We start from the raw sequence: 23,216 nt of genomic DNA on the forward strand, positions 1-23,216 counted from the left end.
AATCACTAAACCAGGCTTGGGGAGGCTTTTACTTAAAATTAAATAGAAAGTCTTTATTATAATTTGGTTTGAATGCACCAATTCACGCCATAAAATAAAAATATGTGCACATACATGGTGAAGGGGTGGTGTGCCCCTGAGCAATGCAGAGGTCAAATTCACTATCACTAATTGGTACATATGCAAAAATAACTAAATCAACATTAGTCTATTGGAGAAAGTAAATGAAATTTTGTGTGAAGAGGGTGATGTTGGTCTCTTCCTTGCCTTGTCTTTATCTTCTGTAGTACTGTTTTCTTCTCCTCTGAACAAGACCTCTTTGAGAAAGGTAGTAAGGCTTTTTAGGTTTTGGTCACGTTCTGCATTTCAGAGCTACAGCTGCAGCTGCAGCTGCTGTGTTGAGGTGACGCACTACGAGCTGCGTGACTGTGGACTCAGCAGTTCAACACGTTTCCTTAGTCTCTGACGACAAGTCATTTTATGAATATGATGCATTTCTTACATAAAGCACCTTTAATCAGCAATGTCTCCCCCATCATGCTGCATTAATGGCCTCATCAGAAACCTCACTGTGAGATTCAGAGGTTAAACTCCACCTTCACTCTCTGATGCTGAATCTTTCGCCTTTCGACCTGTTTTCAGAGTCTTATAACAAAGTGGCACTTGAACATTAATCACCTGCTTCTGCTTTTCATTTGTTGACAACCAAGGGCACGGGAGACTGCTTCACTTTTCACAAACACATTTCTGTATCACAGTCTGCATTTGCTCACACTCATTTTGATGTTTGATGTTATCTCACAGAAGATATCATGCTGTCACTCTCGACCTGTCGGTGCTCTGCACTTTTTCAAAACCCCAAATGTGACAGGAGACACCTCCCACTTCCACCTTCATTTGAAATTCTCACTTCCTCCATGCCGCTTTATGTGATACACTTTAACCTACAGCGTCTCCCCCGCGTCCTCACTCTGGTGGCAGGATTTTCGGTGTGCACCGCTGGATCTCCTTGAGCTGAATTGGCCCCTCTGCACTCACACACACCTCAGGTAAGCCTGCAGTTTCTCTTGCAGCACATGTACATCTGCAAAACATATCAACAACAGACATATTTCATTGATTTCAATTTAGAATGTCTGGTTATTTATGATCCAAAAGGGGGAGTTTGTCCACTTTCAAATTAGTGAATTGTTTCCTATTGGAGGTTATTTCCATCCTAAAACACACACAGAGAGGAAGTGATAGGATGAGTTTATTTTCATACATTTTGGCTCCAGATAAAATTAGAGGATTATTAAATTAGTTGCAGAGCAGCCTCAGAGGTCTTGTGATGCACATGTAGCAGAACTGTTGAAGGCTCCTGATTCTGAGTTGAGGCGCGGCTGCACCTTTCAGGAAGTTAAAATCTACAAATGGAGGTAAAGCAAAAACATTTAAAGCGTTTGGCTGGCGGTGCGTTTGTCAGATGATGCACAGGTTGTTTCATTTCACCGCTGCAACTGATTAAAACGGCTAAAATCTTGTGATTTGTTCAGGTTTGTCTCCTGCTTTGGTGAAGAATGCGTTTATTGTGCAGGTTTTTGATGTTAAATGTTGAAATTTATTTAGTTTTAAGGGGCGTATGTGTGTGTGTGTGTGTGAGAAAACCGGTGATAACATGAGTGTGTGAATGACACACCAGAAAAGGTTAGTGGTTTTCTAGCTCGCTCTCAAGGATGTGGTGTAACTGCCACTTTAGGCAATTTATCAAACTTTTAAAAGGACACAGCGTGTGCAGTCCACCTTTCGATGAATTAACGCTGCTTGTCGTGTGTCGTCTTTTTTCTGCTGACTTGAACTTGAACTCCTTCAACATGCACATTTGTATCAGTAGCACATCATTTAAGCCCACATTAAAAAGAGAGATCAGGTTAGAGTACCAGTTACAGACAGATGAGAGGAAGCAGTTGTGAAAGCTTAAACTTCCTCTTTGTAGTGCATTTGGGCTGTGTTGTCAGCTATGTGATGTTATGTTATTTCCACATGAAATCAAAAGTCTTAAAATGTATACTGGGCAGATCTTTTCATTTTCAGACTCCTCATCATATTGATTGCTCTGGTTCCTCAGTTCACCATGTCCAGGAAGGTTGTGAGGACCAGCAAGTTCCGTCACGTCTTTGGTCAGGCTGTGAAAGCTGACCAATGCTACGATGACATCCGAATCTCCCAGATGACCTGGGACAGTTGCTTCTGCTCCGTCAACCCCAAGTTTGTGGCCATGATCGTGGACGCCAGCGGCGGAGGAGCCTTCATGGTTCTGCCACTGAACAAGGTGGGTGACCGGAAACACCCTGCTTACACTGACACAAAAAAGAGTGTGACGCGTGTGTCTGCTGCTTGGCCCTCTGTGACCATTTTTGACCATCTTATGTTGCAGGTTGCTGTGTTACAATTACATTTTTTTTTTCTCACACCATGCCAAAACTAAAATTTGAATACTGCCAGTCACCACCACACACTGAGCCACTGAGCCAAATAAGGAAGTTTGACGGCGACGTTGACTCTGTGTACACGTCACACGCTCTGCTGTCGAGAGGTTTTCACCATATTAGGAGTTTGTTGTCAGCTCAGTCAGGGCAGGATGTGGCCTCAACCCACTTATTCTTATTCTCTTATGAGGTTTTTAAAGGTGTTTTGCAACTTCTTTATGTGCCTAAAAATTTAGAAAATGAGACACCTCGTGGCCTTGTTCGTTTTCATCTAAACACCTGAGTTTGTAATATGTCAATTCTAAGATGTTCTTGTGATTTTGATTATTATCTGCACGTCCCAGAGAGGCCTTGAGTCATTTACTTAGAGAAACCATGCAAACTTGTTGTTGAGTGAATCGAGTTTTTTTTTACTTTTTTAAAAGTAAAAGTCTTTTTATTCCACTTGTCTGGGTCACATTTATATACTTAAAAAAATTATTTATATGGCTTAAGTGCATAAGTGCTGTCAAAAATGTTACATGCCAAACTTACAATAAATATTTGACTATACTTTTACACTTTTACCTGCTAATAACCCAGCGGAAGTATATTCATTAGTCAGGATTGGGGGTAAAATTGTAATATTGCTATTAAGCTTTTCATTGCCAATGATATTTTAATGAGACAGATGTGATTGAAACAGAACTACAGGGCTTTTTACATCAGGAAGATGCAGCATTTGTGTAAATGTCATGATGTCTTAAGCCTGGCGTTGTCAGTGAGCAGAAGAACCGAAGGAGCCATGAGATTTTGTCTTAATTTTGAACTTCACCCAGTTTCTAGACATAAGAAACTGACTCAGTCCTGTACTGTGGCGCCACAGGCTGCTGATTGATTGCTGTTACACGTACACTCAGGTACAAATCACGACCAGATTCTGCTATTAAACAAGCATCTGTCTATTTCCAACAAACAAATCTAAACGAAACTTAAACCCGAGCGCATGTAGAAAACTGTTTGCTCCTTTCAATCAGCAACATCTGACTAAAATGACAGGTGACCTCAAATAACCCAGCATGACCCCGGGCCGGTGTCAGCCTCAGGCACAATATAAGAAATAAAATGCAACCCACTAGTGCTTGGGGCAAAATCTCACAAATAAAAATGAGACAGCATGTTTCATCCACCATCCATTCACAGTTCAGTGGTGTTTTTTATTTGCAGTTCCTTTGCTTTATCTACGCTGCTGTCATTCATGATACTCTTTTTGTGTGTGATATATCTTCGTTTGGCTGGTATTTGTGTCCAACATCTCTCCTACTATTTGTCTCTCTGTGCAGACGGGACGTATTGACATGTCTTACCCCACTGTGTGCGGCCACACAGGTCCCATCCTGGACATTGAGTTTTGTCCCCACAATGACAACATCATTGCCAGCAGCTCTGAGGACTGCAGTGTCATGGTAAACCATCCATACAACCTTTAAATACACTGGACAAATCATTGAGTACCAACCTTTATATCACAATAATTTGGCAGATCTGAATGACCAGAATGTGAAATGCCTTATTAAAACCTAACAATGTAAACATTTTCAATAGATTACCATTATTTAAAACATGTTTTATTTCTAAAAAGTCTAAAGGAAGGACATGTATTTAATTGAACATGATATATTGCTGTTGTAATGTGGTTTGTAAATAACGTGTCTAAATATTAGCGCTAAATGCTTTGTTGGTGAACAGATCTGGGAGATCCCAGACGGCGGACTGATCACCTCTCTCACAGATCCTGTCGTTAAGCTGGAAGGTCACTCCAAACGTGTTGGCATCCTGAGCTGGCACCCAACTGCCCACAATGTGCTGATGAGTGCAGGTATTCCCCACATGTCACATGTCACATGTCACCCTCATCAACCTGTTTAACGTATCAAATGTATCCTGTGTATTAGAGAAACAAAGAGCGGGACGAGTGTACAGAAAAGCTTGCAGAAGGTTTTCAGGTCCTCCACCCAACCTTTTTATTGATCGATCACTCACTCTTTACTGGGAACTGATCTATTTGACACTTTAATTCACAGTAAGCAGGTGGACAAATGTGTGTTAAAAAGAACCCTCCTGACAGTCTTATCATTTTAACTTAATGACATTATTAACAACAGAAACATGCAAATGATGACACAACAAACATAAATAATCTCTGTCCTACAGAATTATGGCATCACTAGCAATAATATTTTTAATTTTATAATTATATGTTTACACTGAAAATGCATTTAATTTTAATATTGTACAATTATCTGTATGTGATAAGTTATATTATTTATATTTTTACCTATATGTCTACCTAAACCTAAGAACACTTTACAGCTATTACAGCTATCTATTAGATTGTATTGTTCTTTTTCAGGATTGAGTGTGTGTGAGATACACACACTCAGTCCATTCTCAGTCCATTTGATTTTCTCACGCTGCCCCTTCACCCTCGTCTCCTTTGATTCCCTGGTGATCAACTGTTGTTGTTGTTGTTGTGTGCGCGCAGGCTGTGACAACGTGGTCATCCTGTGGAACGTGGCTCGCGGGGAGGCAGTGGTGAGGATCGACAGCGTTCACCATGACCTCATCTACAGCGCCTGCTGGAACAGGGACGGCTCCAAGATTCTCACCACCTGCAAGGACAAGACCATGCGTGTGCTGGACCCTCGCAAGGGCACTGTCCTCTCTGTAGGTTTCCACAACTCACTGCAACATCCATGTAGTGTCTCTATTATGTCACTAGTGTCATGTTAGGGCGTCTGAATTGATGTTTACCTGCTGTGTTGATCACGCTGAAGGCTTAACTGGTCAGAAAATCATTAAAAGTAATGCTAAAATCTGATAATCTGAGCATATTAAGATATACTAGATATGTTCATTAATGTGCATTGCTCTGTCTGTGTCACCTCCCCACTCTTCTCTGCCTCACACAACAACAGGAGAAGGAGAAGCCTCATGAGGGCTCCAGGCCTGTCAGGGCGGTGTTTGTGTCCAATGACAAGATCCTCAGCACGGGCTTCAGTCGCATGAGCGAGAGGCAGGTGGCGCTGTGGGATTCGGTGAGTGTCGACAAACGTCCTGCAAGAGTTCACACAGGCTTTCCACTCGTTCAGTCACTTCTGTCTCAGGCCGCTGAACTAATGTGAGACTCTTCATGTAGATACTTCACATTTGAGTGAAAACATCCATAATCACCTGTTGTTGATCTTATTTGATCAAACACTTAGGCTGTACAACTTTAACCTCGTCCATGAGGACAGTGTAGACATGTTCTGACCTGATTTGACACAGCCAGTCACCACAGTTGGATTCAAACGCTGCTAAATTCTGATTGGTGTTCAGACATGGCATCATGTTTTTAGAGCTGCCCACAATATCAACAACAAAGCCAGGAAAACACATATTAAACTTCACCTTTACACGTGTTTTAATGTTATTTTGTGTCAGGTTAAAAAAATTGAAATGTGTTCTTACTGTACATACCATACATACTGTGTGTGTATGTGTGTGTTACTAAATTCAGGTTTTCCCACTTCACTTCAGACTGTAAAATCAACATTCTAATGTCAATCTTTGAATGTAGACAGACTTAATGCTGTATGACAGACACCATGTGAAAATCTGTGGTGCATTCAAGCTCCTTACTCACTGTGTTTACAACACGACTCTTTCGCAACAGCCATATTACAGCATTCAGGGTGGCATCTCACATTGAGGTCAATTAAATAAATCCTTTGCTTACCTGCAGGCTGCCCATGCAGACTGTTTGTGTTGTTGTTACTATCGTCAAATTCACAAGTTCTTTGTATCTGAATCTCTTTTAACATAAGGACTTCAAAGAGCCGCTGACCCTGCAGGAGCTGGACACCAGTAGCGGCGTCCTTCTCCCATTTTTTGACCCAGACACTGGCGTCGTCTACCTCTGTGGCAAGGTAAACTTGAAATGATGAAATGAGTGTGTCTGCCTCACCCACATGGAAACACGCAAGCCTGATCTGTCTGTCACGTCTTCGTCACAGGGCGACAGCAGTATCCGCTACTTTGAGGTGACGGACGAAGCTCCTTATGTCCATTACCTGTCCATGTACAGCAGCAAGGAGAGCCAGAAGGGAATGGGATACATGCCCAAGAGAGGCTTGGAGGTCAACAAATGTGAAATTGCCAGGTGACAGATTGACCTTTGTGTCCTTACAAAACCAAGAGTAGCTTTCTGTGAGAAGTATATCTACGAGATTTAGTACAGACATTAAATCTCCCAATCACCAAAACAGCACAAAAATGAAGAGTAGTGAGCAGAGCAGTGAGTCAAAGACACTAAAAGGGTATTTTTCTGATGTCTTTTTACGATTTAAAGCTCAAAAACAAGCTGTAAAAACAGACATGAGCTGAGCTTCTGCAGTGAGTGATGGAGACGTTGTTGTGAGGAAGGCATGTCTTCTCCTGCTGAGGCTTTGCAATAATGTCTCTCTGTCTTACTTTGTGGTGTGTGAAACTCATTTGACAATGGTTGTTTATGTTTAAAAGTTAAGGTGTTTCTGTCTGAGATTTGATCACTTTTTGTCCACGTGCTCTTAAACTGACCTGCAGTGAACAACCTAAACCCTATCTGAACAAATATCTCTAACCTCAGATTCTACAAACTCCACGAGAGGAAATGTGAGCCCATCGTCATGACGGTGCCACGCAAGGTAACATTTTATTTTATTTATTTTAAAAAGCATCAGAGTTTGTGCAGTTTGGGCTCCTTCTAAACTCTCGCTCTCTCTGCCTGTGCAGTCGGATCTCTTCCAGGAGGATCTGTACCCCGACACCATCGGCCCGGAGCCTTCAGTTGAAGCTGACGACTGGTTTCAGGGAAAGAACGCCCCGCCCATTCTGATATCTTTAAAAGACGGGTTTGTCGCCACCACCAAAGCTAAGGAGTTCAAAGTTCACAAGAGCCTCCTGAAGACCACAACTGCTGCTGCTGTGAGTCAACAGGACAACAGTGGGGTGAGACTTTTCAGACGTCACGTTCAAACAATTTGTGGAAGATTTTTTTTTATTCCATTGTTTTTGCAAACAGTAAAATACTACTTACTTATTAATGTGCAATGAATAATTATAAGGGCTGCAACTAACAATTATTTTCATAATGGATTAATCGTTTGGTCTATAAAATGTTGATCTGTGTTTCTCAAACCTGGAAAGGATGATGTTCTGAAGTGTCTTGTTTTGTCCAAAAAAAAACAAAATTATTCACTTTAGAATGATTTCTTTGTCACGTGGAGCAAAGAAACGAGAAAATATTCACATTTAAGAAGCCGAAAAATCTGAAAACTTGTTCTAATTCCTTAAAAACGCTCAAACCGTTGATACGGTTGTCAAGGTAGTTGACGAGGAATTTAGTAATCGATTAATAAGCGATTCATCAAGTAATTATTTCAGCCCTAATTGTTATTAAATACTAAACTATTAAGTTAAAGTTACATCCAAGTGTAGAAAAATACTTTTTAACTTAAATGTGATTGTGAAGGCACTTGTCATTACTGCTTTTGTCAACCGTATCCATCACATCATGACTTTATCTCTGTCCTTTCAGGAGGTTCAGTCCTTGAGGAAGGAGGTGAAGGACCTGAAAGCAGCGATAGATGAGCTGATCAAGCGCGTGAGTGAGCTGGAGAGCAAGCATTAAGGTTCAATTATCAGGGAAAAGAATCAAGAAGCAGAGGAACAAAGAAAGTATCAAAAAAGTAAGGGAGAGATTAAGAGATTAAGATAACAGGTGTCGTTAAATCTTTTTTTTTTTAGCTCAAATTTGTTAATTTAGTTTCATCCACTTTTTTTAAAAATTCCCATTTTAATATATGCTTTTGGTTTGAAATAAAGTCTTCTGTATTTCAAAATATGTATATATATATATTTTTGACTTTTCTTTCTTACAACAAACACAACAAATACACACGGGGACAAACACACGTGTGTGAGACCAACATTTAATCATTTGCACTCATCATCATCACACAGATTGAGAAATCAAACAAAAATGAACAATAACAATAATGTGTCGAGGTGCACACACAATTTTTCCCTGAAACCTACTGAAGTGCCTTTGGTTAAAGAGCTTTTTCTGAAAAACCATCAAGAAAGACAAACACCAGAGGACAATGGTTGATCTAAACTGTTTCAAATATGTGATTTCACTCTTTTATCATTAAATCTTGAGCATTGAGTATTACAACATGTCCATAATCTTGGAAGTTTAATTTTTTCTCTTGTGTGGTTCATTTGAAGTTGATATAAAAGAAAAACAAGGAAAATGCAACAGTTGTGTCCCTCAATATCAGATTATATTGTATATTTTGAAGCACAGACCCAAATAAAACTATTAGCTTTACAAAAAAAAGTTTGAGGTGGTTTGATTTGCAGCCTGTGTAGAGTGTGTCTTCCATTTACAGATTATAACCCAGCACCAAAGAAGAAAAGAACATCAAAACTGTAACATCGCCAGAATAAATGATTATTAAAAACGATTATACAAACTGGAGCCAGATCAGAATTCGGTGTATTTACAGACTCATTCTGTTTAAACTTTGTTCCTTCCCAGTCTTTTACCAACTAAATCGCCCTCCCGTCCCTTCTGTCAAACTCCAGTCCTTTCATAAAGACACTACACGTAGTTCTTGTTTGGGGCGGACGCGTTGCTGTTGTAGTACTTGGCGGTTCCACCTGAGCTGCCAGATTTGGGCCTGCTAAAGCAGCACAGCAGACCTCCGGCCAGAAGGAGCAGGACGCCGGCCCCCCAGCCCACGTAGATGCACGCTCCGAGCTCCCACCTCTGGCTCACATGCAGCGGATTGTTGAACTCCTTCACGGTGTTGCTTGCAAACCAGCTGGCGGGGATGATCACTAGGACACCGGCCAGCATGAGGCCCACACCAGCCACCAGGCTGATCTTGGGCTTGGCGGCTTCGTTCTCCACGCAGGTGGTGAAGTCGGCCCCGCAGAAGAGGATGAGGACGCTGAGGATGCTGAGCATGCAGCTGATGATGGTCATGGCACGGGCGGCTTGCAGGTCAGAGGGCAACACCAGCACAGAGTCGTAGTTCTTGCACTGCTGCTGCCCAGTGCTCTGCACCACGCAGGTCGTCCACAGGCCCTGCTGACTGGTCTGACCCACACACACACACACACACACACAGATCAGTCATTTATCATCCATATCCAGTGGCCAAATATAACTTTCCTTTTCCTTTTTATTTACTTTTAAAAAAGTCAGATTATAAAACATACTGTATAATCAACTTATATAACTGTTATATCAGTTCCACCATGGTCAGTGATCACTTAAAAAACATCAATGATTGACATTATACTTTACGGACACAATGGGCAACATATACTATTGCTTTTCATAGTATTTTGATTAAAAAATAAATAAATACTTAGGTCTTTTTACATTAGTAATAAACCTTGTGCATATAGTGGAATATACTTAAGTTGCAATATTACTTTTTTGCTATAAATAGATTCAGTTAAATTCAATTCATTGGAACGGGAAATAATGAAAAGACAACAGTTATGGTCTTTATGAATCAAGTGGCTACACCTTATTATCTGTGTTTTTATGACGTATAAATGCAGAATATTTGCATATATATGTGTGTATATATGTATATATATATATACATACATATATACAGTACATATATAAATATATAATACAACTGTGCTGTATTTAAAAAAAAAATACTTGTGTCACACTTTTACCATAAAACTATAAAAAAAATCTTTAGTCTTTATTTAAACACATCTATTACAGTTTTGTTTTTCAGCGATTGTCCGGGGTCTTTACCTGTGCGGTCACGATGTTGGCTCCTACGAAGGAGGAGACTTTCCAGCGAGGGACAGCGCAGCAAACGATGACCCCGATCAGGCCGAGGACCCCGAGGGCCACACACACCACCTGCACTCCAACAGATCCCATCCTGAAAAAAAGATTATAGAATATACAATTAGTGTCTCTTTAATTTTCCAGTACAGTTTTATCATTTTGTCCCCAGACAATAATCTGAGGGGGTGGATTTTTATGGCCTCACCCAGAATCGAAACATATGTACTTGTTTGTTTCTGTTGCCCTTGGTGCTTTTAAAATACCACAAATGAACGTAAATTACTGCAGGCTTTTACTTGTGAGCGTTCTCTCCTCTGCTTACAGATGACAAGTTTATGATTACATTCATTATTCTTTAATCCACACATCTGAAAACATCAGCTCTCACACCGTCACCCATTCTCTCTGAGGATACTATGACTCGGGGGTACATATTTTTAAACAAACTCCTGTCCTGACAGGCCCAGGCCTCCGCAATCTCCACCCCGGACTGGCTGAACCACTCCCTCAAGTCTTCTTTTATGGAGAAGCTCGGGCCTCACTCCTTTATTTTGGGTCTCTTTATAAATGTCATTCAACTTTCATTCTGACAAGAAAAATGGAAGTTTGGGTAAAGAAAAAACAGAAACCTGAAGAGAGATCTCTTTACATGAAAAGTACAGTTTGATTAGAGTTAATCACACCAGAAAAAGTTGCATCAATTAAACACTATCAGATTAAGTGTTTTAATCTACTAATTGCAGTTGCTTGATTTTGAATGCTTCAGGTTGATTATGAAACGATTGAGAAAACAAATCGTGTAAATCGTGAAAGAATAAATCACTTAAAAATATGAGTTTGAGGGGGAAAAGGATGCATTTAATTTCAAAGTTAACAAACGAACATTTTTAATTTTGTGAATAATCTTTTTTGTATTTTTTCCATGAGACAAATCCTTGTTTCTTTGTTCATGACGACCAAACTAATCCTTTACCACCTGGAAACACCTGGTGGAACGCATGCTATTGTTTTTCCTCTTTTTTAAAAAAATGATTGCCAATCAAAAAAATGTCTCAGATCGTCCTTAAACTCTCCTTGTCTTCTACAAGTCCTACAAAACCTATGGGTTTACACAAAGAGGAGCTAATAACCAAGACAACACCAAAACAGTTTGGTCATATGTGCTGGACAAAAAAGTATGTTAAACTCCAAAAACTAACCTGATGTGAGTGAGAGAATTTAAAAATCGGCTGTTTTTCTGAATATCCTGTACAGTTCTGCTATTTTATCCCCCAAATGATATGCATTGATTTTGCTAGTGCCCATGGAGACAGAGATATTCAAATAATCCTCAAACACTCCTTTCATCCTCTGCCAATTTTAAAGCTTTTGCAGAAACAATTTAGAAAATAAAGGATGCACCCTACCTTTCACTCCTCAGAAGCTAATGTGAAAATCAAAGGGCGAGGATTCTTGAGGCTCTTCTCGCTGTTTGGGAGATGTTTTGAAGATGCTGTTTTCTTTTGTACAAGACTTGTGTGTTAATATGATGGGGTATATGTAGAGGAATGTGAGGTTTAGGGTGGGGCTGAGCTCTGATAGGGGAGGACAGAGGAGGGAAGGACCACACGACCAGACTGGACTTGTCTTATATGCATGTTTCCCTCTCTTTTTCCATCTTAGTCCTCCATACATAACATGTCTCAGTAGGGAGAACTGTGTTTAGAAGAGTAGAAAAGAAGTTGTGATGCTTTAAATTGAGTTTTTTTTTTTAGTTAAATCAGATTCCGTGGACAGTGTTGTGTCTACACTGATGATTATAATTCAGGTGATGATGCAGAGTGAATCATTTTTTTGGTTGTATCCATCACAGGTTGCCAGAAAAAGAAAAATTAGTCATCCGAGTCATCTTTTCCTTCCACAGTATGTGAGTCTAAAAAAAATACTACCTTTAGGCTCCTTCCTGCACATCCAAGACCACACACACACACCTATATGTGTCGAAACTGTGGTGACATAAGAAAACCCAGACTGAGTGGGTTTTTGGACTTTGCGTAAGATTACAAGTGGAGTTTCATGGATCATGGAGAAGAAAATAAAATGAAGGACATTGGTGTTGTGAAAGCAGATTATGTATAAACACTGTTGGTTTGAAATACATGCACAAATGGCAAAACCTTATGTTCACTACAGCACTATTGAATCTCGTCTCGTGAGTTAGATTCAAACCCCATTTCATGAAAGGTTTGGGCCGCTTTTCTCAAATGGCAACGAAAACTAAAATCTGTCATTTTGAGTCACTTGTACCTTTATTTAACATATGAACTGACAAATGAATGATTTGTCACTGACAAACCTAATTGTATCTTGCAAAAGAATCAATAAAACGTTTGGCCACGAGGTTCCACAAGGTTAGCAGGTTAACTTGTAACAGGTGAGGGTATGAAACTTGGGTATAAAGGAGCATCTACCAAAGGTTTAGTCATTGCAATCAAGGATGAGTTGTGGCTCACATTTTGTTCCACATTGTTAGAAAATGGACAATAATTTCAGAAACAATGTTTCTCAGGCCTAGATTGGAAATAATTTAGGTATGTCACCTTTTACAATTTATAATATCATGATTTAGATTTTGGGAGTTAGTGAGACAAGGGTGAAAACATCAAACCCTTATGTTGTTTTATATGATAAACCTTGCTACCTTGGAGGACATAGTTAAATTGAGTATTTTATTTATTTATTTAACCTTTATTTAACCAGGTGAGTCAAGTGAGAACCAATGCTCATTTGCAATGATGGCCTGGCCAAGAGGCAGATACAAGAAAGTTACAACATAGAAGAAAAACAAACACCACCTCATACTCTTTGTCATTTAACACAGTCTGTCACTGCAACGAGAAATGTGTCATGAAAACTGTGTTACGCAAAAAGGAAGCCCATACACAGAAATGTTCCTGAGTTTTCTGGATCCAAACTCACCTGTGATGGACTGAAGGACCATCTGTGGTCAGGCAAGTATTTCATATTCTATGAATATGAAATCCGAAATAAAGATGAAGAAGACAGACAGACAGTTATCAAATGAAAGCTGCAGAAACCAGCGTGATGATATGGGAGCGCGTCTGTGCCCATGATTTGGTCTATACCACTGATGTGGAGCCTTATACTGGAATTATGGTGAGACATCCTACAGTATAAGCTCCCGTCATAAGAAAATCATTTTTAGCACATACTCCATTTCTGTTTCAGCAGGACAATGCAGGCCTCATTCTGCAGGGCTTCATTGGAAAATCAGATGACGACAACCTTATATATTGATCAGCAAGAATGGGCAAACTTGCAAAGCTGCTTGAATAAGTGTCTTCAATTCATAAATGAGTATAATATGTAAAAAAAAACGAGGAGTTAGGATTGAGCAATGGTAGCTCAAGTTGTCTTTCAACTGGAAGGTTGTTGGTTCAATTCCTGGCAGTATACTGCATATATTTATATGTTTGCATCATATTTAGATTAGATTTACCAGATTAGTTTAAAGGTGACTTGAGCTGCACATTCACCGTTTTCTCTTGTAAGAAGTCAAAGTAACAAGTATAGAAGTTGTTGGTTTTTAACTTTGCAATTTCAGTTGTCAACACGAGAGGGCGAACTTTGAGCTCCGGTTTAAATCTGCCTCGGGGACGTCGTCGTGAGCGGGTCGGTGGGCGGTGTCTGAGATTGACTGGGGTTTGTCCAATCGGACGCGAGAGTTGTGTTTCTAAATTCACCGATGGACCAATCGCGTTTCAAGAAACATACGTGCAACTCGGTTTGATTCGGCCTCCTGTGTTAGCGCTGTTTGGTAGACAGCCTGGTTGTAGACGGCCCTCCCTCGAAGTTCTCGGGTGAAGGAAGGAAGAGGGAAGGGACCCGGAGTCCGGACACACCACTGGAACAGGGGCCAGGATTGAGTTTACGGGTTAAACATTCACACATTATTCATTCCAGGAGGGCCGGTGTTGAGGGAAAGATAAGGTACGTGGTATTTGATCTAACAGTGAGTTGTTTAAATAGCTAACGTTAGTTGACCGTCCGCGGTTCAATCTGGCTAGCAGTTAGCCAGCTAGCTGGGTTAGCGCAAGCTTGTATGAGCTCATTGATTGTTCCATTCCGCCACTGTTGCTCGGTTAGCTGTCTGTAAACCATTCGTTAGCTAAGCGATCAGTGTTTACGTGTTTATTGGCCGTTTCTGTCAAAATGTCCGTCTCATTTTCCTTTCTGTTTTAGAAACCGAAGGTGCAGCGCGGAAATTCAAGGTTCCTCCTACTCGAGAACGACAGAAAATAAAGAAAATGGCGGAGCCGGACAAATTAAACATCGACTCTATAATTCAACGTCTCCTGGAAGGTGAGGAAGACCAAATTCTCTGTGCAGCACTGTAGTCAACTTAGATTATGATTTCATGGCGGTTGTAGCGACATTTGTCGTTTATTTGCCAGGTAAGTTGAGTAAAGTCATAGGCAGTCATTTTACGATGTTGTCAGACTCAATGGTTGGATTTGGATAAAAGCGAGATAAAACCTTATCTTTCCTGGTTGTCAACCCAATATCCTTTAATGAGCGACTCGTTTTTTTTAGTCTTATTCTGTTTTTCAGTTGCATATCAATGCACATAACGTGTTACTGTAATTCAGAGGGTAGTGGGCGGTGTTTCGTCACTGGTCCATTTTATGCAAATTAATCTTGGTCATACACACCTGTCTTCATGGTCTTTAATTTCTGCCTTCACTTGTTGCATTTGTCATGCAATGCTACATGAGAAAATTGAGGAGTTGAGTGGCCATTTGCAACACATTAGCAAGGTATTTAAAATGTTAATGTTCATTTGACTTACTGGAGAAGCAGTCCGTGCGCTTTATTATGTTTTTTTCTCCATGTATTATATATTGCTCCCTCAAGAGGCCTCCTCCGTATGTGCTTGCTCCTCTTGTATTTGCATTGTGAAACATTCTGTTACAATTTACAGCCACAATTTTTCTCAGTGTCACCTGTGAAAAAGGTATACCCCGGTAAAATAGTGTGAAATGGCTGTTCACTTTGACATGCTTAAATGGCTTAATTTTTGGCGTTATTTTCATGTACATTAGAATCATTTTGGGTGAAATGATGTGAGATATTCTTTGTGTTAGTTAAAGGTTATTGGTAAAGTGGGTTGGCCCCACATGCCTAACACAAACATTCCCTTAGTTTTAACTGTCATAATGCCAACTGTATACATTGTTTGAAGACACATTTGTTATGGTAGTGGCTGTATGTGTAGGGAAAAACCACAAACTGTTCACGGCTGTTCTATCTTCATATACACATGATGATTGTGTAACAGCAGCCCTGAGGACATTAAACAAAAACATAAATCTCTTCAGACTCAATGGTACAGTTCATCTAAAGAGCAGTAGAAATGGTTGTGAACTCTGTTTGCCCTTGCAAGGCAGGCTCAAATGTTGTGCATGCTTTACATTTACACTATCATGGCGAACTGCTGTATGGAAACATTGCCCAACTGATTCACAGAAGTAACATCATGTTTGTTGTTGGGGGTCAAAACTGCATGTTAAGTCCCTTTGACCTTCGCCCCCTGTTTGTTTACTTTCTTAAATATAGACCCTGTACATTAGGCCTAAGCTGAGCTGGTGGAGGTGACTGAGTTTATTCACAAATATGCATGTGCGGTCGTAGTGCAGTGTAGTTTTGACTGTGGACCACGCTGGAGTGTTTTGTACATGAATGTTATACTTGGGCTGTGATAAGATTGTCTGCCAAACACAGAAGACAAACAAGCCAGATAGTCGCTGTATTTATATCCTCTTATGCAACTCACTTGACCTTTTTGGCACATGTAGTTTCATTGCTTAGAATAACCACACAGTCTCCAGGTATTATTGGTGTTATTTTGATCTACTAAAACTACATGCAATTTTAGATATGCGTGCCCACTACAGATGCTGCATCAAAAGGTTGATAAATTATATCGCACAAGCTTAGTGTCTGATGTGGATACCAAGGTAACCCCCTGCTTAATGACTGTGTTTCGAGACCAAACCAATTAAACGTGTTTGGATAATGGGTGGTTACAATTGGATTACTGGCAATTTGGAGTGAACTCTGGGAGAGAGTGTTGTTAATAGCATGTCTGGAAAGTGTGACATCATATAAGCCAAAGCAGAGCACCCAGCACGGAGGATAAAGTACTGAACCAAACCAACTGTAGCACTCCTGACACAGCAACAGCTTTTCTGTTTCTTTGTTCGCCACCCCCTGATCAGTGCAATGGAAAGCCTTTTGTATGTACCCCTCACGATAAGCCCACTGTTGCCCACTGGCTATGTGGCTAACTTTGGAGTAAGCTCTGTTAGGGCTTAGCTTTATGTAATCCAGGTTCAAAGTGACATGCAGCACTGCAGTGTTCAATCCCACTTTTCACCTTTTAGTGCCTTGGTTTCAGTTGCTACTCCAGAATATGCTGGCTTGTACATCTCTTTGTTAACTTCTACTCTCGCTTTCCTCCAGGTGCTTTTCAAGCATTATTAAGATAGTTATGCATTTGCCAGATTGTCATCAAAACAACATAGGTGCTGGATGGTAATAACAACTATAAAAAGTAGCAAAGACACTTTGCAGGGTATCCATTGCTTTAGATGCACAAAGTAAATTAAATAGAATTTCCACATGTTTATTACTTGGTGAAACAGATGACCTGTACTTTCTGGACTGTATCTATACAAAAATGCGAGTAGCAAGTGTTTCTTTCCTTTCTTAACAGTGTGTCAGAAGTTTACCCAAAGCAAGTTGTGTTCTTTTCATTCCAAATGGCATCACAATATATTTAAACACACTTTTTAATAATGATGTCAGTAATTGTAATTAAGTAATGATACTCATTATTAATTTGTTTGTGTTCTCATTGCCTGTTTTGGTATATCAAGCCGAGTGGGTTGTATTAAAACTTCTTTAGCAATTGAAAGACAGAGCATGTGTATTCATTCTGATTAAAACCTACTTTTATTTTTGTTAATCTGGTTATTTTTATGAATGTACAACCATTTTGCTCACTGTTAAAAAAAAAATCTACTTTTGATATTTGGGTGGCCATGTAGATCCTGCTTGTGTTGTCCATTGTAATTATTGACTCACATCACGTAACTCTTTTTTAAAGGCTAAAGCATTCATCTGTTAACCGGTTAAACGTGTGATGCCTATTAAATGCATTCCAGGAACATTAAATAGTGCTTAGTTTCCACGCAGCTTAAAAACAAGTTATTGAGACAGTTGGAGGTGGTTCTGTTACGACTATGCATGCATTACCTGTTCAGTAGCCGGTGAACTCCTCATTTGTCATTTATGTGGCTTTTGGTTGGAGGTGGTTTGGTATCATGTAGCACATGTGGGAATGGAGGCGTGAGCGATTCTGTCACTGAAGCAAACAATTCAGATTCCAAACTTGCTGAGGTGCAGACTTGCCACAGTGTACACACAAGTAGTACCATATCATCACATCCTGGCACAAAGGTTGGAATGTGAATATGTATAATATCTGAATTATGAGCAGAAGTATTTACCTTGTATCTGTACCTTTTTAAGACAAATCATCTGTTCATAAAATGTGTTGGGGTTTCTTGTAAAAGATGGGATCAGTTTTGTTTTGACTTTATTTGGCATGTCTGGTGAAAGTAAAGATAACTTGAGTGGAGACCTGACAGACCTGTTGAATTCTTGAGATTGTATCAGTGGAAGTTGAGGATGATAGGGACAGAATATTTTCTTCATTCAAGATTCAGGATGTTTATTGTCATATGTCAGTTAAGACAGACTGTCACACTGCACAATGAAATTCTTAATTTGCACGTCCCCTAATCACAAAACAAAAAAATATATAGTTATATAAAGTAAACACACTATCAGAAAAGTATAATTAAAAAAAAATAGAATAAAATTTAAGCTAAAATCTACAGAATAAAAATATAAATCTATGTTTGAATATAAACTTAAACTAAACATTTTACTAAAGTATAAAAAAAACAGCAATAGAATCTTAAAACGAATCTATAGTAAAGGCACAAGTCAGACAATATTGCAAAATTATTTCAAGTTTTAACAGCAACATTATTAATTACATTTATGGTTGTGCAATAAATAAGGTTTATAGTTTATCTAATTTCTCATTACAAACATTTTGTTGACCCTTTAGTTTTAATGTGAAACAAGTCATTGTTTCTTAACAATACTAAGAGACCTAATTATGTGTTTGCAGTGTCTTTGCTGCAGCTTTATCATATTGAAGGGGGAAGTGGGTTTCACATCTTTCAACAAGCTTAGGTTTGAATTACAACTGAAGCAAAACTACTCTTGAAGCTGCTATAGTCAAACTTGTTTCCACTTATCATGATTTATCAGGTGTTGCATCTCTGTGCCCAATACAAACTGTTAAAGGTGAATCTTATGTTCATAGTTTATGATTTTCAAAATTACAACCTTCAGCATTACCTGAGTCATGTGCTTTGGTCACCTGCTGTCATGGAACAATGATGGCCAGCACATGGCTGGTGGGAGGTGTTGACTTCCCAATCTGGTGGTCAAACCCAGCATCAGATTTCATTGCTGTGCTTTGTCAAGCTTTCTCACAGCTTTGTGTAGAGGTATGTCTCTGTGGTGTTATTAATGTCCCCAGTGAAACATCTTGTCTAATTTATCTCCTTTTATTTCAGTCAAGGGCTCAAGGCCAGGAAAAAATGTCCAGCTGACAGAGGGCGAGATCCGTGGCCTCTGCCTCAAGTCCCGTGAAATTTTCCTGAGTCAACCAATCCTCCTTGAACTAGAGGCTCCCCTCAAAATCTGTGGTGAGTTTTTAATGCATGGAAGTGGGCAGTGAGTTCCACTAAAGCATTGATGCAAAGTGCAAAATATGATTTGTGACGGAATGATTATTATGTGAGGCTTTGTGAACGATTTACCAGACATTTTTCTCGTTTGTAATTGTCACCTTTTTCACTACATTTGTGTAAACGCTGCCTACAAACCAAAGACTATATACCCAGCATCAGTGAAAGTATAGTGTTTGAATTGCACCTCTCTGCTGCCCCCTGCAGGTGATGTCCATGGTCAGTACTATGATCTGCTCCGACTGTTTGAATACGGAGGCTTCCCCCCAGAAAGCAACTACCTGTTTCTGGGTGATTATGTAGACAGAGGGAAGCAGTCACTGGAGACTATATGCCTGCTTCTAGCTTACAAGATTAAATACCCTGAGAACTTTTTCCTGCTGCGCGGGAACCATGAATGCGCCTCTATTAATCGAATCTACGGCTTCTATGATGAGTGTAAGTGCACAGAACCTTTTAACATGAAGAAATGTAATCTGGGCTGTCAAGTCTTACTAAACTGTCATTTATATATATATATATATATATATATATATATATATATATATATACAGTATATAAATATACTTTGTATAATCCCAGTTGCTCATATTTCATTATTTTTTTATGACACTATTTTGCTGTTCACCTGGCCTGCTGTAATATAGAACAATTCCCTGTGTGTGTGTATGTATGTACATATATGTATATGAATGTGTGTGTGTGTGTGTGTATGTATGTATATATATATATATATATATATATATATATATATATATATATATATATGTGTGTGTATGGATGTATGTATGTATGTATGTATATAAAAATAAATAAATGTCTTAAGTGTAATTGTAGTTCTCCTCTTATGCTCAAAGGTAAACGACGGTATAACATTAAGCTGTGGAAGACCTTCACAGATTGTTTCAACTGTTTACCTGTGGCTGCGATTGTAGATGAAAAAATCTTCTGCTGTCATGGAGGTAGGTTTTGTTTGCATAAGCTGTGACAAAGCTCATTTTAGATGATGGGAACCACACTAAGTGTTTTTCCTCTTTCTTCTAGGCCTCTCTCCTGATCTTCAGTCCATGGAACAGATCCGCAGAGTAATGCGACCCACAGACGTGCCTGACCAAGGTCTGCTGTGTGACCTGCTGTGGGCCGACCCAGACAAAGATGTGCTGGGCTGGGGGGAAAATGACCGTGGTGTCTCCTTCACATTCGGGGCAGATGTGGTGGCTAAATTTTTGCACAAACACGACATGGACCTAATATGCAGGGCACATCAGGTAATAAAGATAAATGTCCTCAAGAAATCTCTAAACTCAGTTGTTACTGATTCAGTTGACATTTGAAGAACCAGAAATATACATTTTCTTTGTTTTCAGTGTAAATGATCATGTTTTTAAATTAGAAATTGACTTTTCTGTTCAATTTTAATGCCAGCAATCTTTACAGTGACAGTGGTATTTAAAATAATCTTAATCGTTGTTGCTTCTCACAACCACTTGGTTCAAACAGTACCAACAACCCCCTTTTTTGCCTCTGTATTGTTGTGCAGCACTGACTTTGTTATCTTTGTCCGAAGGTGGTAGAAGACGGTTATGAGTTTTTCGCAAAGAGGCAGCTCGTCACCTTATTCTCAGCTCCTAACTACTGTGGCGAGTTTGACAACGCTGGTGCCATGATGAGTGTGGATGAGACGCTCATGTGCTCTTTCCAGGTGTGTTTGTGTGTAGTTATAAGGTTTGGGACATGAGTCACTGTATTTTGTGAAACTATGCAGCCCTAGTTCAACTGCAATTCAAATGACTTGTTTTATCCACAAACCAAAATGGTTCGCTTTTAAGGATTTCTTTGACATATGGAGCAAAGAAACCAGAAAAGATTCACTTTTAAAAATCAAAGCTTGTTTTAATTATGTTGAAATATTCCAACTGATTAATTAATCATGAAAATAGTTGGTGATTAATTTAGTAATTGAGTCATAATGATTAATCTATTAATTGTTGCAGCCCAAAACTGATTTTCTTCTGATGGTTAGATATGCTTTCAAAAGGAGCTCATAATTAATTTACTGTATCTAGTTTTACCTTTTTGTTTTTCAACATGTCAACCAGGAAGACTGTTAAATCTCTGCTTTGACATCATCATGAGTTTGTATAAACTACAGCTTTTTTGTCTCTCTTTCTCTCTCAGATCCTGAAGCCAGCCGATAAGAAATTGTATCCTTATGGCGGAGGGGGAGGAATGGGATCTGGGAGGCCGGTTACCCCACCGCGAAATTCAGCCAAGGCCGCCAAGGCAAAGAAATAACACCCACTTGGTTCTTCTTCAATAACCTGTCACCCCCTTTCAGCCTAGTGCACCTTTTATTCCCCTCTACCTCCCAAACTTGTTTATTCCTCATCACAGAATAGCAACAAAGCAAACAAGTGTCCAGGGTTCAATTATGTTTTGATTTTTTTTCTCTCAAAAACTATTTTTAACCGTTTGGCTGCTTGCGTGTAATTTTGTGTGAGAATGTGTATAAAAGTGTGAATGATCCAGAAGGAATTTCTATATTCTGTATGTACCTTCTCTTTTTTTTTGTTGGTCTTCCTTCTGTGGGCTACCTTCCATTCTGTTTTCCTGTCATCTTGTAGAGATGGGTTCTTGCCTATTTGTGTTGTAAATTCAAACCTGGGTACTGGGGAGGAGGGGAAGAGAAAATAGAGGAGCCTTGGCTGTTTATGTTAAGGCCCTGCACTGTTTAATGCTAAACACAAGCTTTTGAACATCCTGTTTCAGAGGTCTGTGTGTGTGTATGTCTGTGTGATGGGTGGGAGGGGAGGGGAGGGGAGGGGAGGGTTGGGAGGGAGGGAGGGAGGGAGGGAGGGAGGATGTGAGTTGCACGGTCAAACAGTAATGGCACATACAACACACTGGGTGCACGGGAGGATTCATGTGTGGGTGCAAGTCCTCAAAGATGATTGGATTCACAAATGAAACGTGCTATTTTTTTTTTTTTTCTTTTAAAAACCAATAATTTGAGACATGGATGTGAAATAGTACCTTTTTTGTAGATACATGAAACCACCATGATTTAAATTTTTTTTGTTTTTCCTCGTTTTTGTTTTTAGTTCATGAAAGTCGAGATGAATAAAAAAATAACCATTTATTTGAATCATTCTCATCACTTTGTGTTTTGCCATTGCTATAAAGCTGGAAAGTGTAATTTTGGCCCAGTTCACTTACTGTCAATACAGAAGGACATTTCACACATTGCTTCATTCATTGTGATCTAGCCAAAGATTATGCTCAGTGACTTGCATAAAAAATGGCCCAAAGCTGGTTTCAGAATCACAAATGTGTTTTTTTTATTTTGTTTTAATTAATGGAGAGGGAGGGAGGGAGTGAGTGGAGCTGTCACTGAGCTTCTGCTGCTGCTCATTACCTGACAAATGTTTCAGCAGATCTGACAGCTCACTCTACTCCAATAGTCTAATCCATCATCCTCATGTGCAGTTAATGTGCCCTTGAGTAGATGCCACAAGTTATCTGGCATTTAATCTTCTCTGAACATTAACACACTGCCATGTACTCAAAATGCCTACTGAGAAGCTGTTAATGTCAAATTTCTCCATATATTTTCATGTGGACATATTAGATGGTTTAAACGGCATATGTGATGGTGAATAATTGCAGTGACATAAATTCTCTTCTCGGAAAGAAAATGGGCTAATTCAAGCATAAAGTTGCATGGTAGTTAAAATTAGGAACAACTAACTAAAACTAAAGACTGCAGTGCACCCAGCGCTTTAAGCACAAATCCTTGTTTTACCAAAAACAAATTATGCATACCAAATTTGGTTGAAACTCTAACTTGGAATACTTGAATATGAAGTTTATTTTGTGGCAGATTGGTGGTTCCCACATGAGCAGCAGGTCAATCATTTTAAAGCTGCTTTAGGATTGTTGTAATAAAATAAATGCTATGTAAATTTG

At 39.4% G+C, this 23,216-nt stretch overlaps 3 protein-coding genes across 3 annotated transcripts; 2 read left to right on the forward strand and 1 right to left on the reverse strand.

The window, feature by feature from the left end:
* Window positions 1-943: 943 nt before the first annotated feature.
* coro1a (coronin, actin binding protein, 1A) lies at window positions 944-8,377 on the forward strand. Its single transcript, XM_058654265.1, has 11 exons — window positions 944-1,049; window positions 2,108-2,311; window positions 3,791-3,913; window positions 4,197-4,326; window positions 4,993-5,174; window positions 5,426-5,545; window positions 6,317-6,418; window positions 6,506-6,651; window positions 7,117-7,174; window positions 7,263-7,478; window positions 8,068-8,377. Exons 2-11 carry the CDS (start codon window positions 2,114-2,116, stop codon window positions 8,158-8,160), a joined length of 1,368 nt encoding a protein of 455 aa, XP_058510248.1. The 5' UTR covers window positions 944-1,049; window positions 2,108-2,113; the 3' UTR covers window positions 8,161-8,377.
* A 329-nt stretch (window positions 8,378-8,706) lies between these two features.
* Window positions 8,707-11,879, reverse strand: cldni (claudin i). The gene is made up of 3 exons (XM_058654267.1): window positions 11,766-11,879; window positions 10,321-10,453; window positions 8,707-9,636 (listed from the first exon to the last, which is right to left on the reverse strand). Exons 2-3 carry the CDS (start codon window positions 10,450-10,452, stop codon window positions 9,136-9,138), a joined length of 633 nt encoding a protein of 210 aa, XP_058510250.1. The 5' UTR covers window position 10,453; window positions 11,766-11,879; the 3' UTR covers window positions 8,707-9,135.
* Window positions 11,880-14,162: 2,283 nt separating this feature from the next.
* ppp1caa (protein phosphatase 1, catalytic subunit, alpha isozyme a) lies at window positions 14,163-22,051 on the forward strand. The gene is made up of 8 exons (XM_058654642.1): window positions 14,163-14,349; window positions 14,602-14,721; window positions 19,077-19,208; window positions 19,458-19,688; window positions 20,108-20,212; window positions 20,295-20,518; window positions 20,818-20,952; window positions 21,429-22,051. The coding sequence occupies exons 2-8, from the start codon at window positions 14,667-14,669 to the stop codon at window positions 21,543-21,545; spliced, it is 999 nt and encodes a 332-aa protein (XP_058510625.1). The 5' UTR covers window positions 14,163-14,349; window positions 14,602-14,666; the 3' UTR covers window positions 21,546-22,051.
* The last annotated feature ends 1,165 nt before the right edge of the window (window positions 22,052-23,216 follow it).

Source organism: Solea solea, chromosome 16, assembly GCF_958295425.1.
Source record: "Solea solea chromosome 16, fSolSol10.1, whole genome shotgun sequence".
Lineage (NCBI taxonomy): Eukaryota > Metazoa > Chordata > Actinopteri > Pleuronectiformes > Soleidae > Solea > Solea solea.